This window comes from Oncorhynchus keta, chromosome 35, assembly GCF_023373465.1.
Source record: "Oncorhynchus keta strain PuntledgeMale-10-30-2019 chromosome 35, Oket_V2, whole genome shotgun sequence".
In the NCBI taxonomy this organism is placed as follows: Eukaryota; Metazoa; Chordata; class Actinopteri; order Salmoniformes; family Salmonidae; genus Oncorhynchus; species Oncorhynchus keta.
The window spans coordinates 77574784-77590260 of record NC_068455.1 but is presented as its reverse complement, the minus strand read 5'-3'; the positions used below and the strand labels follow the sequence as shown (position 1 = coordinate 77590260).

The 15477-nt window shown below is 45.7% G+C and overlaps 1 protein-coding gene and 2 long non-coding RNA genes across 49 annotated transcripts in view; 1 reads left to right on the top strand and 2 right to left on the bottom strand.

The window, feature by feature from the left end:
* Positions 1-15264, top strand: part of LOC118378303 (E3 ubiquitin-protein ligase TRIM39) — a 37023-nt gene extending 21759 nt beyond the window's left edge. The window contains exons 10-17 of one of the 44 annotated variants that reach the window (XM_052497883.1): positions 3694-3735; positions 7512-7538; positions 8634-8698; positions 8832-8942; positions 13652-13867; positions 14628-14677; positions 14778-14827; positions 14978-15054. In XM_052497883.1, coding sequence (XP_052353843.1) covers positions 3694-3735; positions 7512-7538; positions 8634-8698; positions 8832-8942; positions 13652-13867; positions 14628-14677; positions 14778-14802 — 536 coding nt within the window. In that variant the 3' untranslated portion in view covers positions 14803-14827; positions 14978-15054. Of the gene's footprint in view, positions 1-3693; positions 3805-4228; positions 4346-6625; positions 7346-7511; positions 7539-8633; positions 8699-8831; positions 8943-13651; positions 13868-14127 lie in introns of those variants that run through there. The other 43 variants (XM_052497859.1, XM_052497877.1, XM_052497866.1 and 40 more) reach the window with 43 other exon arrangements.
* LOC127916285 (uncharacterized) lies at positions 4128-7503 on the bottom strand. Of its 3 annotated transcripts, XR_008094245.1 has the most exons (6): positions 7365-7503; positions 6067-6294; positions 5307-5762; positions 4889-4964; positions 4547-4850; positions 4128-4162 (listed from the first exon to the last, which is right to left on the bottom strand). It is a non-coding gene; the product is annotated as an uncharacterized LOC127916285 (long non-coding RNA). The 3 variants fall into 3 exon arrangements; XR_008094246.1 differs by lacking the exons at positions 6067-6294; positions 7365-7503 and adding exons at positions 5915-5952; positions 5991-6058 and having other exon boundaries at positions 4547-4964; positions 5307-5534; XR_008094244.1 differs by lacking the exons at positions 6067-6294; positions 7365-7503 and adding an exon at positions 5915-6007 and having other exon boundaries at positions 4547-4964; positions 5307-5534.
* On the bottom strand, positions 7864-8622 carry LOC127916287 (uncharacterized). 2 transcript variants are annotated; one of them, XR_008094249.1, is made up of 3 exons: positions 8263-8622; positions 8103-8210; positions 7864-7992 (listed from the first exon to the last, which is right to left on the bottom strand). It is a non-coding gene; the product is annotated as an uncharacterized LOC127916287 (long non-coding RNA). The 2 variants fall into 2 exon arrangements; XR_008094248.1 differs by having other exon boundaries at positions 8103-8300; positions 8390-8622.
* Positions 15265-15477: the final 213 nt, after the last annotated feature.

Genomic DNA, 15477 nt, shown 5'->3' with positions numbered 1-15477 from the left:
CACAGACCTGATACCTGCAGAGAACCATTCACACTGACATGATACCTGTAGAGAACCATTCACACTGACCTGATACCTGTAGAGAACCATTCACACAGACCTGATACCTGCAGAGAACCATTCACACAGACCTGATACCTACAGAGAACCATTCACACAGACCTGATACCTGTAGAGAAGCAGAGAACCATTCACACAGACCTGATACCTGTAGAGAACCATTCACACTGACCTGATACCTGCAGAGAACCATTCACACTGACCTGATACCTGTAGAGAACCATTCACGCAGACCTGATACCTGCAGAGAACCATTCACACTGACCTGATACCTGTAGAGAACCATTCACCCAGACCTGATACCTGTAGAGAAGCAGAGAACCATTCACACAGACCTGATACCTGTAGAGAACCATTCACACAGACCTGATACCTGCAGAGAACCATTCACACTGACCTGATACCTGTAGAGAACCATTCACACAGACCTGATACATGTAGAGAAGCAGAGAACCATTCACACAGACCTGATACCTACAGAGAACCATTCACACAGACCTGTAGAGAACCATTCACACAGACCTGTAGAGAAGCAGAGAACCATTCACACAGACCTGATACCTACAGAGAACCATTCACACTGACCTGATACCTGTAGAGAACCATTCACACTGACCTGATACCTGTAGAGAACCATTCACACAGACCTGATACCTGTAGAGAACCATTCACACAGACCTGATACCTGTAGAGAACCATTCACACAGACCTGATACCTACAGAGAACCATTCACACAGACCTGATACCTGTAGAGAACCATTCACACAGACCTGATACCTGCAGAGAACCATTCACACAGACCTGATACCTGTAGAGAACCATTCACACAGACCTGATACCTGTAGAGAACCATTCACACAGACCTGATACCTGTAGAGAACCATTCACACAGACCTGATACCTGTAGAGAACCATTCACACAGACCTGATACCTGCAGAGAACCATTCACACTGACATGATACCTGTAGAGAACCATTCACACAGACCTGATACCTGTAGAGAACCATTCACACAGACCTGATACCTGCAGAGAACCATTCACCCAGACCTGATACCTGTAGAGAAGCAGAGAACCATTCACACTGACCTGATACCTGTAGAGAACCATTCACCCAGACCTGATACCTGTAGAGAAGCAGAGAACCATTCACACTGACCTGATACCTGTAGAGAACCATTCACACAGACCTGATACCTGTAGAGAACCATTCACACTGACCTGATACCTGCAGAGAACCATTCACACAGACCTGATACCTGTAGAGAACCATTCACACAGACCTGATACCTGTAGAGAAGCAGAGAACCATTCACCCAGACCTGATACCTGCAGAAAACCATTCACACAGACCTGATACCTGTAGAGAACCATTCACACTGACCTGATACCTGTAGAGAACCATTCACACTGACCTGATACCTGCAGAGAAGCAGATAACCATTCACACAGACCTGATACCTGCAGAGAACCATTCACACAGACCTGATACCTGTAGAGAAGCAGAGCACCATTCACGCAGACCTGATACCTGCAGAGAACCATTCACACTGACCTGATACCTGTAGAGAACCATTCACCCAGACCTGATACCTGTAGAGAAGCAGAGAACCATTCACACAGACCTGATACCTGTAGAGAACCATTCACACAGACCTGATACCTACAGAGAACCATTCACCCAGACCTGATACCTGTAGAGAAGCAGAGAACCATTCACACTGACCTGATACCTGTAGAGAACCATTCACCCAGACCTGATACCTGTAGAGAAGCAGAGAACCATTCACACTGACCTGATACCTGTAGAGAACCATTCACCCAGACATGATACCTGTCGAGAACCATTCACACAGACCTGATACCTGTAGAGAACCATTCACCCAGACCTGATACCTGTAGAGAACCATTCACACTGACATGATACCTGTCGAGAACCATTCACACAGACCTGATACCTGTAGAGAACCATTCACACAGACCTGATACCTGTAGAGAACCATTCACCCAGACCTGATACCTGTAGAGAAGCAGAGAACCATTCACACTGACCTGATACCTGTAGAGAACCATTCACCCAGACCTGATACCTGTAGAGAAGCAGAGAACCATTCACACTGACCTGATACCTGTAGAGAACCATTCACACAGACCTGATACCTGTAGAGAAGCAGAGAACCATTCACACAGACCTGATACCTGTAGAGAACCATTCACACTGACCTGATACCTGTAGAGAACCATTCACACAGACCTGATACCTGTAGAGAACCATTCACACAGACCTGATACCTGTAGAGAAGCAGAGAACCATTCACACAGACCTGATACCTGTAGAGAACCATTCACACAGACCTGATACCTGTAGAGAACCATTCACACTGACCTGATACCTGTAGAGAACCATTCACACAGACCTGATACCTGTAGAGAAGCAGAGAACCATTCACACTGACCTGATACCTGTAGAGAACCATTCACACTGACCTGATACCTGTAGAGAACCATTCACACAGACCTGATACCTGTAGAGAACCATTCACACTGACCTGATACCTGTAGAGAACCATTCACACAGACCTGATACCTGTAGAGAACCATTCACACAGACCTGATACCTGTAGAGAACCATTCACACTGACCTGATACCTGTAGAGAACCATTCACACAGACCTGATACCTGTAGAGAACCATTCACACAGACCTGATACCTACAGAGAACCATTCACACAGACCTGATACCTGTAGAGAACCATTCACACAGACCTGATACCTACAGAGAACCATTCACACAGACCTGATACCTACAGAGAACCATTCACACAGACCTGATACCTGCAGAGAACCATTCACACAGACCTGATACCTACAGAGAACCATTCACACAGACCTGATACCTACAGAGAACCATTCACACAGACCTGATACCTGTAGAGAAGCAGAGAACCATTCACACTGACCTGATACCTGTAGAGAAGCAGAGAACCATTCACAAAGACCTGATACCTGTAGAGAACCATTCACCCAGACCTGATACCTGTAGAGAACCATTCACACAGACCTGATACCTGCAGAGAACCATTCACACTGACCTGATACCTGTAGAGAACCATTCACACAGACCTGATACCTGCAGAGAACCATTCACACAGACCTGATACCTGTAGAGAACCATTCACACAGACCTGATACCTACAGAGAACCATTCACACAGACCTGATACCTACAGAGAACCATTCACCCAGACCTGATACCTGTAGAGAACCATTCACACAGACCTGATACCTACAGAGAACCATTCACACAGACCTGATACCTACAGAGAACCATTCACACAGACCTGATACCTGTAGAGAAGCAGAGAACCATTCACACTGACCTGATACCTGTAGAGAAGCAGAGAACCATTCACAAAGACCTGATACCTGTAGAGAACCATTCACCCAGACCTGATACCTGTAGAGAACCATTCACACAGACCTGATACCTGCAGAGAACCATTCACACAGACCTGATACCTGTAGAGAACCATTCACACAGACCTGATACCTACAGAGAACCATTCACACAGACCTGATACCTGTAGAGATATTACTCACCTGTTTGAGCTGTTTACCTTTGTTATCTTTACAGGCGTACAAGTTCCAGTAGAATCCTCTCCAATACCACAGCCCAGTGAGTATCTACACATCAGATCCTATTTGTCACATGCACCGAATACAACAGGTGTGAATAGACCTTACAGTGTAGTAGACCTTACCGTGAAATGCTGAATACAACAGGTGTAGTAGACCTTACCGTGAAATGCTGAATACAACAGGTGTAGGTAGACCTTACCGTGAAATGCTGAATACAACAGGTGTAGGTAGACCTTACCGTGAAATGCTGAATACAACAGGTGTAGGTAGACCTTACCGTGAAATGCTGAATACAACAGGTGTAGGTAGACCTTACCGTGAAATGCTGAATACAACAGGTGTAGTAGACCTCACAGTGAAATGCTGAATACAACAGGTGTAGTAGACCTTACCGTGAAATGCTGAATACAACAGGTGTAGTAGACCTTACAGTGAAATGCTGAATACAACAGGTGTAGGTAGACCTTACCGTGAAATGCTGAATACAACAGGTGTAGGTAGACCTTACCGTGAAATGCTGAATACAACAGGTGTAGGTAGACCTTACCGTGAAATGCTGAATACAACAGGTGTAGGTAGACCTTACCGTGAAATGCTGAATACAACAGGTGTAGGTAGACCTCACAGTGAAATGCTGAATACAACAGGTGTAGTAGACCTTACAGTGAAATGCTGAATACAACAGGTGTAGTAGACCTTACAGTGAAATGCTGAATACAACAGGTGTAGTAGACCTTACAGTGAAATGTTGAATACAACAGGTGTAGTAGACCATACAGTGATATGCTGAATACTACAGGTGTAGTAGACCTTACAGTGAAATGCTGAATAGAACAGGTGTAGTAGACCTTACAGTGAAATGCTGAATACAACAGGTGTAGTAGACCTCACAGTGAAATACTGAATACAACAGGTGTAGTAGACCTCACAGTGAAATGCTGAATACAACAGGTGTAGTAGACCTCACAGTGAAATACTGAATACAACAGGTGTAGTAGACCTCACAGTGAAATACTGAATACAACAGGTGTAGTAGACCTCACAGTGAAATGCTGAATACAACAGGTGAGGTAGACCTTACAGTGAAATGCTGAATACAACAGGTGTAGTAGACCTCACAGTGAAATGCTGAATACAACAGGTGAGGTAGACCTCACAGTGAAATACTGAATACAACAGGTGTAGTAGACCTCACAGTGAAATGCTGAATACAACAGGTGAGGTAGACCTCACAGTGAAATACTGAATACAACAGGTGTAGTAGACCTTACAGTGAAATGTTGAATACAACAGGTGTAGTAGACCATACAGTGATATGCTGAATACTACAGGTGTAGTAGACCTTACAGTGAAATGCTGAATACAACAGGTGTAGTAGACCTTACAGTGAAATGCTGAATACAACAGGTGAGGTAGACCTCACAGTGAAATACTGAATACAACAGGTGTAGTAGACCTCACAGTGAAATGCTGAATACAACAGGTGTAGTAGACCTCACAGTGAAATGCTGAATACAACAGGTGTAGTAGACCTCACAGTGAAATACTGAATACAACAGGTGTAGTAGACCTCACAGTGAAATGCTGAATACAACAGGTGAGGTAGACCTTACAGTGAAATGCTGAATACAACAGGTGTAGTAGACCTCACAGTGAAATGCTGAATACAACAGGTGAGGTAGACCTCACAGTGAAATACTGAATACAACAGGTGTAGTAGACCTCACAGTGAAATGCTGAATACAACAGGTGAGGTAGACCTCACAGTGAAATGCTGAATACAACAGGTGAGGTAGACCTCACAGTGAAATGCTGAATACAACAGGTGAGGTAGACCTTACCGTGAAATGCTGAATACAACAGGTGTAATAGACCTTACAGTGAAATGCTGAATACAACAGGTGTAGTAGACCTTACAGGGAAATGCTGAATACAACAGGTGTAGTAGACCTCACAGTGAAATGCTGAATACAACAGGTGTAGTAGACCTCACAGTGAAATGCTGAATACAACAGGTGTAGCAGACCTTACAGTGAAATGCTGAATACAACAGGTGTAGTAGACCTTGCAGTGAAATGCTGAATACAACAGGTGTAGTAGACCATACAGTGAAATGCTGAATACAACAGGTGTAGTAGACCTTACAGTGAAATGCTGAATACAACAGGTGTAGTAGACCTTACAGTGAAATGCTGAATACAACAGGTGTAGTAGACCTCACAGTGAAATACTGAATACAACAGGTGTAGTAGACCTCACAGTGAAATGCTGAATACAACAGGTGTAGTAGACCTCACAGTGAAATACTGAATACAACAGGTGTAGTAGACCTCACAGTGAAATGCTGAATACAACAGGTGTAGTAGACCTTACAGTGAAATGCTGAATACAACAGGTGTAGTAGACCTTACAGTGAAATGCTGAATACAACAGGTGTAGTAGACCTTACAGTGAAATGCTGAATACAACAGGTGTAGTAGACCTCACAGTGAAATGCTGAATACAACAGGTGTAGTAGACCTCACAGTGAAATGCTGAATACAACAGGTGTAGTAGACCTCACAGTGAAATGCTGAATACAACAGGTGTAGTAGACCTCACAGTGAAATGCTGAATACAACAGGTGTAGTAGACCGTACAGTGAAATGCTGAATACAACAGGTGTAGTAGACCTTACAGTGAAATGCTGAATACAACAGGTGTAGTAGACCTTACAGTGAAATGCTGAATACAACAGGTGTAGTAGACCTTATAGTGAAATGCTGAATACAACAGGTGTAGTAGACCTTATAGTGAAATGCTGAATACAACAGGTGTAGTAGACCATACAGTGAAATACTGAATACAACAGGTGTAGTAGACCTCACAGTGAAATGCTGAATACAACAGGTGTAGTAGACCTTACAGTGAAATGCTGAATACAACAGGTGTAGGTAGACCTTACAGTGAAATGCTGAATACAACAGGTGTAGGTAGACCTCACAGTGAATTGCTGAAAACAACAGGTGTAGGTAGACCTTACAGTGAAATGCTGAATACAACAGGTGTAGTAGACCTTACAGTGAAATGCTGAATACAACAGGTGTAGTAGACCTCACAGTGAAATGCTGAATACAACAGGTGTAGTAGACCTCACAGTGAAATGCTGAATACAACAGGTGTAGTAGACCTTACAGTGAAATGCTGAATACAACAGGTGTAGGTAGACCTTACAGTGAAATGCTGAATACAACAGGTGTAGTAGACCTCACAGTGAAATGCTGAATACAACAGGTGTAGGTAGACCTCACAGTGAAATGCTGAATACAACAGGTGTAGTAGACCTTACAGTGAAATGCTGAATACAACAGGTGTAGTAGACCTTACAGTGAAATGCTGAATACAACAGGTGTAGTAGACCTTGCAGTGAAATGCTGAATACAACAGGTGTAGTAGACCTTACAGTGAAATGCTGAATACAACAGGTGTAGTAGACCTTATAGTGAAATGCTGAATACAACAGGTGTAGTAGACCTTACAGTGAAATGCTGAATACAACAGGTGTAGTAGACCTTACAGTGAAATGCTGAATACAACAGGTGTAGGTAGACCTTATAGTGAAATGCTGAATACAACAGGTGTAGTAGACCTTATAGTGAAATGCTGAATACAACAGGTGTAGTAGACCTTACCGTGAATAACAAATCATCAAAGAGCAGCAGTAAATAACAATTACATAGATTATAAGTAAATGAGACAAACATTACAATTGAATAATGTAATTATAATATTGATGTTTTTTTCAACTTGGTTTCTTCTGTTCCTCTATTGAAGTGGTGATGCGGGTACAGGAGTATGCAGGTATGTAGAGATACATAGGTCATCACTGTGTTATACTTTAAAAAGTTACTCACTAATGCATTTCCTTTTATCTCTCCTCCCCTCTCTCAATCTCTATAGACTTTTTTTCCCCCCTATTGTGTTATTGACTGTATGTTTGTTTATTCCATGTGTAACTCTGTGTTGTTGTTTGTGTTGCACTGCTTTGCTTTATCTTGGCCAGGTATCAGTTGTAAATGAGAACTTGTTCTCAACTGGCCTACCTGGTTAAATAAAGGTGAAATAAAAAATTAATTAAAAATCTCTTCCCCTCTCTATCCTCCCTCTCTCCACCCCCCACCTATTCTCCTCTCTGTCCTCCCTCTCTCCACCCCTCTCTCCACCCCTCCACCTCTTCTCCTCTCTGTCCTCCCTCTCTCCACCCCTCTCTCCACCCCCCCACCTCTTCTCCTCTCTGTCCTCCCTCTCTCCACCCCTCTTTCCACCCCTCCACCTCTTCTCCTCTGTCCTCCCTCTCTCCACCCCTCTCTCCACCCCTCCACCTCTTCTCCTCTCTGTCCTCCCTCTCTCCCCCCCTCTTTCCACCCCCACCTCTTCTCCTCTCTGTCCTCCCTCTCTCCACCCCTCTCTCCCCCCCCCCACCTCTTCTCCTCTCTGTCCTCCCTCTCTCCACCCCTCTCTCCACCCCTCCACCTCTTCTCCTCTCTCCACCCCTCCACCTCTTCTCCTCTCTCCACCCCTCCACCTCTTCTCCTCTCTCCACCCCTCTCTCAATCCCTCCACCTCTTCTCCTCTCTCCACCCCTCTCTCCACCCCTCCACCTCTTCTCCTCTCTGTCCTCCCTCTCTCCACCCCTCTCTCCACCCCTCCACCTCTTCTCCTCTCTCCACCCCTCTCTCAATCCCTCCACCTCTTCTCCTCTCTCCACCCCTCTCTCAATCCCTCCACCTCTTCTCCTCTCTCCACCCCTCTCTCAATCCCTCCACCTCTTCTCCTCTCTCCACCCCTCTCTCAATACCTCCACCTCTTCTCCTCTCTCCACCCCCCTCTCCACCCCTCCACCGCTTTTCCTCTCTTTCCTCCATTTCTATTCCCCACTTCCCCTTCCTCCTTTAGTGGATGTGACTATGGACTCAAGCACTGCCCACCCCAGGCTCATCCTATCAGGAGACGGGAAAATGGTTAGTTATATGGGGGGTATTCCTACACATTGATCAAACTGCCCTAACGATCAAGGTGTAGGATTAACCTCGTGATAATTATAGTGACCCCCTCAAATAATGTGAAAAGCACTGACCTGCTCTCTGTCTATAGGTAAAATGTGGGGACCGTCACCAGCCGGTACCTCATAACTCTGAGAGGTTTGACCGTGTCGTGTGTGTTCTGGGTCGAGAAGGGTTCTCCTCAGGTCAACACTATTGGGAGGTAGGGTTAAACATTTTCTTAAACACTGTGTCGATCCTGGATCCTCATTTAGCTGTCGATCCTGGATCCTCATTTAGCTGTTGATCCTGGATCCTCATTTAGCTGTTGATCCTGGATCCTCATTTAGCTGTCGATCCTGGATCCTCATTTAGCTGTTGATCCTGGATCCTCATTTAGCTGTTGATCCTGGATCCTCATTTAGCTGTGTTGATCCTGGATCCTCATTTAGCTGTGTTGATCCTGGATCCTCATTTAGCTGTGTTGATCCTGGATCCTCATTTAGCTGTGTCGATCCTGGATCCTCATTTAGCTGTTGATCCTGGATCCTCATTTAGCTGTGTTGATCCTGGATCCTCATTTAGCTGTGTTGATCCTGGATCCTCATTTAGCTGTTGATCCTGGATCCTCATTTAGCTGTTGATCCTGGATCCTCATTTAGCTGTGTTGATCCTGGATCCTCATTTAGCTGTGTTGATCCTGGATCCTCATTTAGCTGTGTTGATCCTGGATCCTCATTTAGCTGTGTTGATCCTGGATCCTCATTTAGCTGTCGATCCTGGATCCTCATTTAGCTGTCGATCCTGGATCCTCATTTAGCTGTCGATCCTGGATCCTCATTTAGCTGTGTTCATCCTGGATCCTCATTTAGCTGTGTCGATCCTGGATCCTCATTTAGCTGTGTTGATCCTGGATCCTCATTTAGCTGTGTTGATCCTGGATCCTCATTTAGCTGTTGATCCTGGATCCTCATTTAGCTGTTGATCCTGGATCCTCATTTAGCTGTTGATCCTGGATCCTCATTTAGCTGTGTCTGTCCTGGATCCTCATTTAGCTGTGTTGATCCTGGATCATCATTTAGCTGTTGATCCTGGATCCTCATTTAGCTGTGTTGATCCTGGATCCTCATTTAGCTGTGTCGATCCTGGATCCTCATTTAGCTGTGTTGATCCTGGATCATCATTTAGCTGTGTTGATCCTGGATCCTCATTTAGCTGTGTTGATCCTGGATCCTCATTTAGCTGTGTCGATCCTGGATCCTCATTTAGCTGTGTCGAACCTGGATCCTCATTTAGCTTTGTGGATCCTGGATCCTCATTTAGCTGTGTTGATCCTGGATCCTCATTTAGCTGTGTCGAACCTGGATCCTCATTTAGCTGTCGATCCTGGACCCTCATTTAGCTGTGTTCATCCTGGATCCTCATTTAGCTGTTGATCCTGGATCCTCATTTAGCTGTTGATCCTGGATCCTCATTTAGCTGTGTTGATCCTGGATCATCATTTAGCTGTTGATCCTGGATCCTCATTTAGCTGTGTTGATCCTGGATCCTCATTTAGCTGTGTCGATCCTGGATCCTCATTTAGCTGTTGATCCTGGATCCTCATTTAGCTGTTGATCCTGGATCCTCATTTAGCTGTGTTGATCCTGGATCCTCATTTAGCTGTTGATCCTGGATCCTCATTTAGCTGTGTTGATCCTGGATCCTCATTTAGCTGTGTTGATCCTGGATCCTCATTTAGCTGTTGATCCTGGATCCTCATTTAGCTGTTGATCCTGGATCCTCATTTAGCTGTTGATCCTGGATCCTCATTTAGCTGTTGATCCTGGATCCTCATTTAGCTGTTGATCCTGGATCCTCATTTAGCTGTTGATCCTGGATCCTCATTTAGCTGTGTTGATCCTGGATCCTCATTTAGCTGTTGATCCTGGATCCTCATTTAGCTGTTGATCCTGGATCCTCATTTAGCTGTCGATCCTGGATCCTCATTTAGCTGTCGATCCTGGATCCTCATTTAGCTGTTGATCCTGGATCCTCATTTAGCTGTCGATCCTGGATCCTCATTTAGCTGTGTTGATCCTGGATCCTCATTTAGCTGTGTTGATCCTGGATCCTCATTTAGCTGTGTTGATCCTGGATCCTCATTTAGCTGTGTTGATCCTGGATCCTCATTTAGCTGTTGATCCTGGATCCTCATTTAGCTGTTGATCCTGGATCCTCATTTAGCTGTTGATCCTGGATCCTCATTTAGCTGTGTCTGTCCTGGATTCTCATTTAGCTGTGTTGATCCTGGATCATCATTTAGCTGTGTTGATCCTGGATCCTAATTTAGCTGTTGATCCTGGATCCCCATTTAGCTGTTGATCCTGGATCATCATTTAGCTGTGTTGATCCTGAATCATCATTTAGCTGTGTTGATCCTGGATCCTCATTTAGCTGTTGATCCTGGATCCTCATTTAGCTGTGTTGATCCTGGATCCTCATTTAGCTGTTGATCCTGGATCCTCATTTAGCTGTGTTGATCCTGGATCCTCATTTAGCTGTTGATCCTGGATCCTCATTTAGCTGTTGATCCTGGATCCTCATTTAGCTGTGTTGATCCTGGATCATCATTTAGCTGTTGATCCTGGATCCTCATTTAGCTGTGTTGATCCTGGATCCTCATTTAGCTGTGTTGATCCTGGATCCTCATTTAGCTGTTGATCCTGGATCCTCATTTAGCTGTTGATCCTGGATCCTCATTTAGCTGTGTTCATCCTGGATCCTCATTTAGCTGTCGATCCTGGATCCTCATTTAGCTGTTGATCCTGGATCCTCATTTAGCTGTTGATCCTAGATCCACATTTAGCTGTTGATCCTGGATCCTAATTTAGCTGTTGATCCTGGATCCTCATTTAGCTGTTGATCCTGGATCCTCATTTAGCTGTGTTGATCCTGGATCCTCATTTAGCTGTTGATCCTGGATCATCATTTAGCTGTTGATCCTGGATCATCATTTAGCTGTCGATCCTGGATCCTCATTTAGCTGTCGATCCTGGACCCTCATTTAGCAGTGTCGATCCTGGATCCTCATTTAGCTGTCGATCCTGGATCATCATTTAGCTGTCGATCCTGGATCCTCATTTAGCTGTCGATCCTGGACCCTCATTTAGCAGTGTCGATCCTGGATCCTCATTTAGCTGTCGATCCTGGATCATCATTTAGCCGTGTCGATCCTGGATCCTCATTTAGCTGTGTTCATCCTGGATCCTCATTTAGCTGTCGATCCTGGACCCTCATTTAGCAGTGTCGATCCTGGATCCTCATTTAGCAGTGTCGATCCTGGATCCTCATTTAGCTGTGTCGATCCTGGATCCTCATTTAGCCTTGTGGATCCTGGATCTTAAATCTTTCTATTTGACCTTTTAGTTTGTCCATTTATGTCTATTTATTGTTCTATTTAGGATAGAATATAATAGGGTAGGATTCTATTTGTAAAGCTTTTATAAATAATTATCTTAAATGTCAATTGGCCAATTCTGGAGAGTTTCATTATAATTTGTTTAATCAAGGTAATTTGCTTATAAATCACCTTCTGTTAAGCCAATTCAATTCACAACAGTTTTGTCTGACAGCCCTGCTTGCCAGCTCTCGGAAGACTCTGCAGTATTGAGTTACATAGAAACAACCATTGGCCCTACACTTTCATTCTCTGGTCAGACGGAAGGACACGTCACGGTCTCACAAGCAGTACGAGTTCAGGAAGCCAGGCTGTAGCCCTGTCCTGTACGAGTTCAGGAAGCCAGGCTGTAGCCCTGCCCTGTACGAGTTCAGGAAGCCAGGCTGTAGCCCTGTCCTGTACGAGTTCAGGAAGCCAGGCTATAGCCCTGTCCTGTACGAGTTCAGGAAGCCGGGCTATAGCCCTGTCCTGTACGAGTTCAGGAAGCCGGGTTGGAGCCCTGTGCTGTACGAGTTCAGGAAGCCGGACGAGAGCCCTGTCCTGTACGAGTTCAGGAAGCCAGGCTAGAGCCCTGTCCTGTACGAGTTCAGGAAGACGGGCTAGAGCCCTGTCCTGTACGAGTTCAGGAAGCCAGGCTAGAGCCCTGTCCTGTACGAGTTCAGGAAGCCAGGCTAGAGCCCTGTCCTGTACGAGTTCAGGAAGCCAGGCTAGAGCCCTGTCCTGTACGAGTTCAGGAAGCCAGGCTAGAGCCCTGTCCTGTACGAGTTCAGGAAGCCAGGCTAGAGCCCTGTCCTGTACGAGTTCAGGAAGCCAGGCTAGAGCCCTGTCCTGTACGAGTTCAGGAAGCCGGGCTAGAGCCCTGTCCTGTACGAGTTCAGGAAGCCGGGCTAGAGCCCTGTCCTGTACGAGTTCAGGAAGCCGGGCTAGAGCCCTGTCCTGTACGAGTTCAGGAAGCCGGGCTAGAGCCCTGTCCTGTACGAGTTCAGGAAGCTGGGCTAGAGCCCTGTCCTGTACTAGTTCAGGAAGCTGGGCTAGAGCCCTGTCCTGTACTAGTTCAGGAAGCCGGGCTAGAGCCCTGTCCTGTACTAGTTCAGGAAGCTGGGCTAGAGCCCTGTCCTGTACTAGTTCAGGAATCTGGGCTAGAGCCCTGTCCTGTACTAGTTCAGGAAGCTGGGCTAGAGCCCTGTCTGATGATCAGAAGGGTGAGGGCAGAAGTTTTAATCAAGAGAGAGAGCTTTAGAAAATAGATCCATTTTCTCTAGCACTAAACATACAAGTCTGTGTTTTACAGTTATAAGGAAGGTAAAATCTTATGGTTAGTCATTTTATAATTTGATTGTTACTATATTTAGAAAGCATATAAATTCTTTCAAGCCCTGTTCATCCACTTTTGTTGAATAGGACCTACATCGTTATATAATATTCCATATTTTCATCAGATTTGTACTACGAACTGAACTTGTATCCTCAAAAGTGAGCACACCTTTTCACAGGTGGAGGTGGGCGGGAAGACTGACTGGGATCTGGGCGTGGCCAGCCGCTCCATCAACAGGAAGGGGAAGATAACGGTATCCCCTAGCAACGGCTACTGGTTCCTCAGCCTCAGAGATAAACACAACTATGTGTTCCGGACAGATCCCTCCACTGAGCTGCTTCTCAACCTCAGACCACAGAAGATCGGGGTGTATGTGGATTATGAGAAAGGGCAGGTAGGATGTCACACATTCGTACTCGTCAGTTTTTTGTTGTGTGTGTGTGTGCAACAATTCCAGGGTTTTACAGAAATCCCAGTTGAAGACTCCCGGAATCAAGAGGGAATGAGGAGGAAATCCAGAATATACACACACACACACAGACACAGACACAGACACTCACAGACACACACAGACACACACACACACACACACCTCTTTCTTCTCTCCCTGTCTATCTTACAATGACTAACTTTCCCTTCTCCTCCCCTGTTCAGGTATCGTTCTACAACGTGGTACTAACTTCCCCTTCTCCTCCCCTGTTCAGGTATCGTTCTACAACGTGGTACTAACTTCCCCTTCCTCTCCCCTGTTCAGGTATCGTTCTACAACGTGGTACTAACTTCCCCTTCCTCTCCCCTGTTCAGGTATCGTTCTACAACGTGGTACTAACTTCCCCTTCCTCTCCCCTGTTCAGGTATCGTTCTACAACGTGGTACTAACTTCCCCTTCCTCTCCCCTGTTCAGATATCGTTCTACAACGTGGTACTAACTTTCCCTTCTCCTCCCCTGTTCAGGTATCGTTCTACAACGTGGTACTAACTTCCCCTTCCTCTCCCCTGTTCAGGTATCGTTCTACAACGTGGTACTAACTTCCCCTTCTCCTCCCCTGTTCAGGTATCGTTCTACAACGTGGTACTAACTTCCCCTTCTCCTCCCCTGTTCAGGTATCGTTCTACAACGTGGTACTAACTTCCCCTTCCTCTCCCCTGTTCAGGTATCGTTCTACAACGTGGTACTAACTTCCCCTTCCTCTCCCCTGTTCAGGTATCGTTCTACAACGTGGTACTAACTTCCCCTTCCTCTCCCCTGTTCAGGTATCGTTCTACAACGTGGTACTAACTTCCCCTTCTCCTCCCCTGTTCAGGTATCGTTCTACAACGTGGTACTAACTTCCCCTTCTCCTCCCCTGTTCAGGTATCGTTCTACAACGTGGTACTAACTTCCCCTTCCTCTCCCCTGTTCAGGTATCGTTCTACAACGTGGTACTAACTTCCCCTTCCTCTCCCCTGTTCAGGTATCGTTCTACAGCGTGGTACTAACTTCCCCTTCTCCTCCCCTGTTCAGGTATCGTTCTACAACGTGGACGCTAAGCTCCACATCTACACCTTCCTGGCCTCCTTCTGTGAGTCCGTGTTCCCGTTCTTCAGTCCCTGCACCAACAAGTCAGGCAAGAACGACGGAGCCCTCGTCATCACTCCAGTACTGCTCATGGACAGCCATCCACTACAACCCAGTGATTGTGATGAATTGAACATCTGAGGCCCCTGACTCATGTAGAAAAATGTGCTCTGGGCTACAGATTGGGGGAACAGATTGGGGGAACAGATTGGGGGAACAAATTGGGGGAACAAATTGGGGGAACAGATTGGGGGAACAAATTGGGGGAACAGATTGGGGGAACAGATTGGGGGAACAAATTGGGGGAACAAATTGGGGGAACAAATTGGGGGAACAAATTGGGGGAACAGATTGGGGGAACAAATTGGGGGAACAAATTGGGGGAACAAATTGGGGGAACAGATTGTTTTTGACTGTCTTTTTGTTGTTGTTGTTTCCTGATTTAG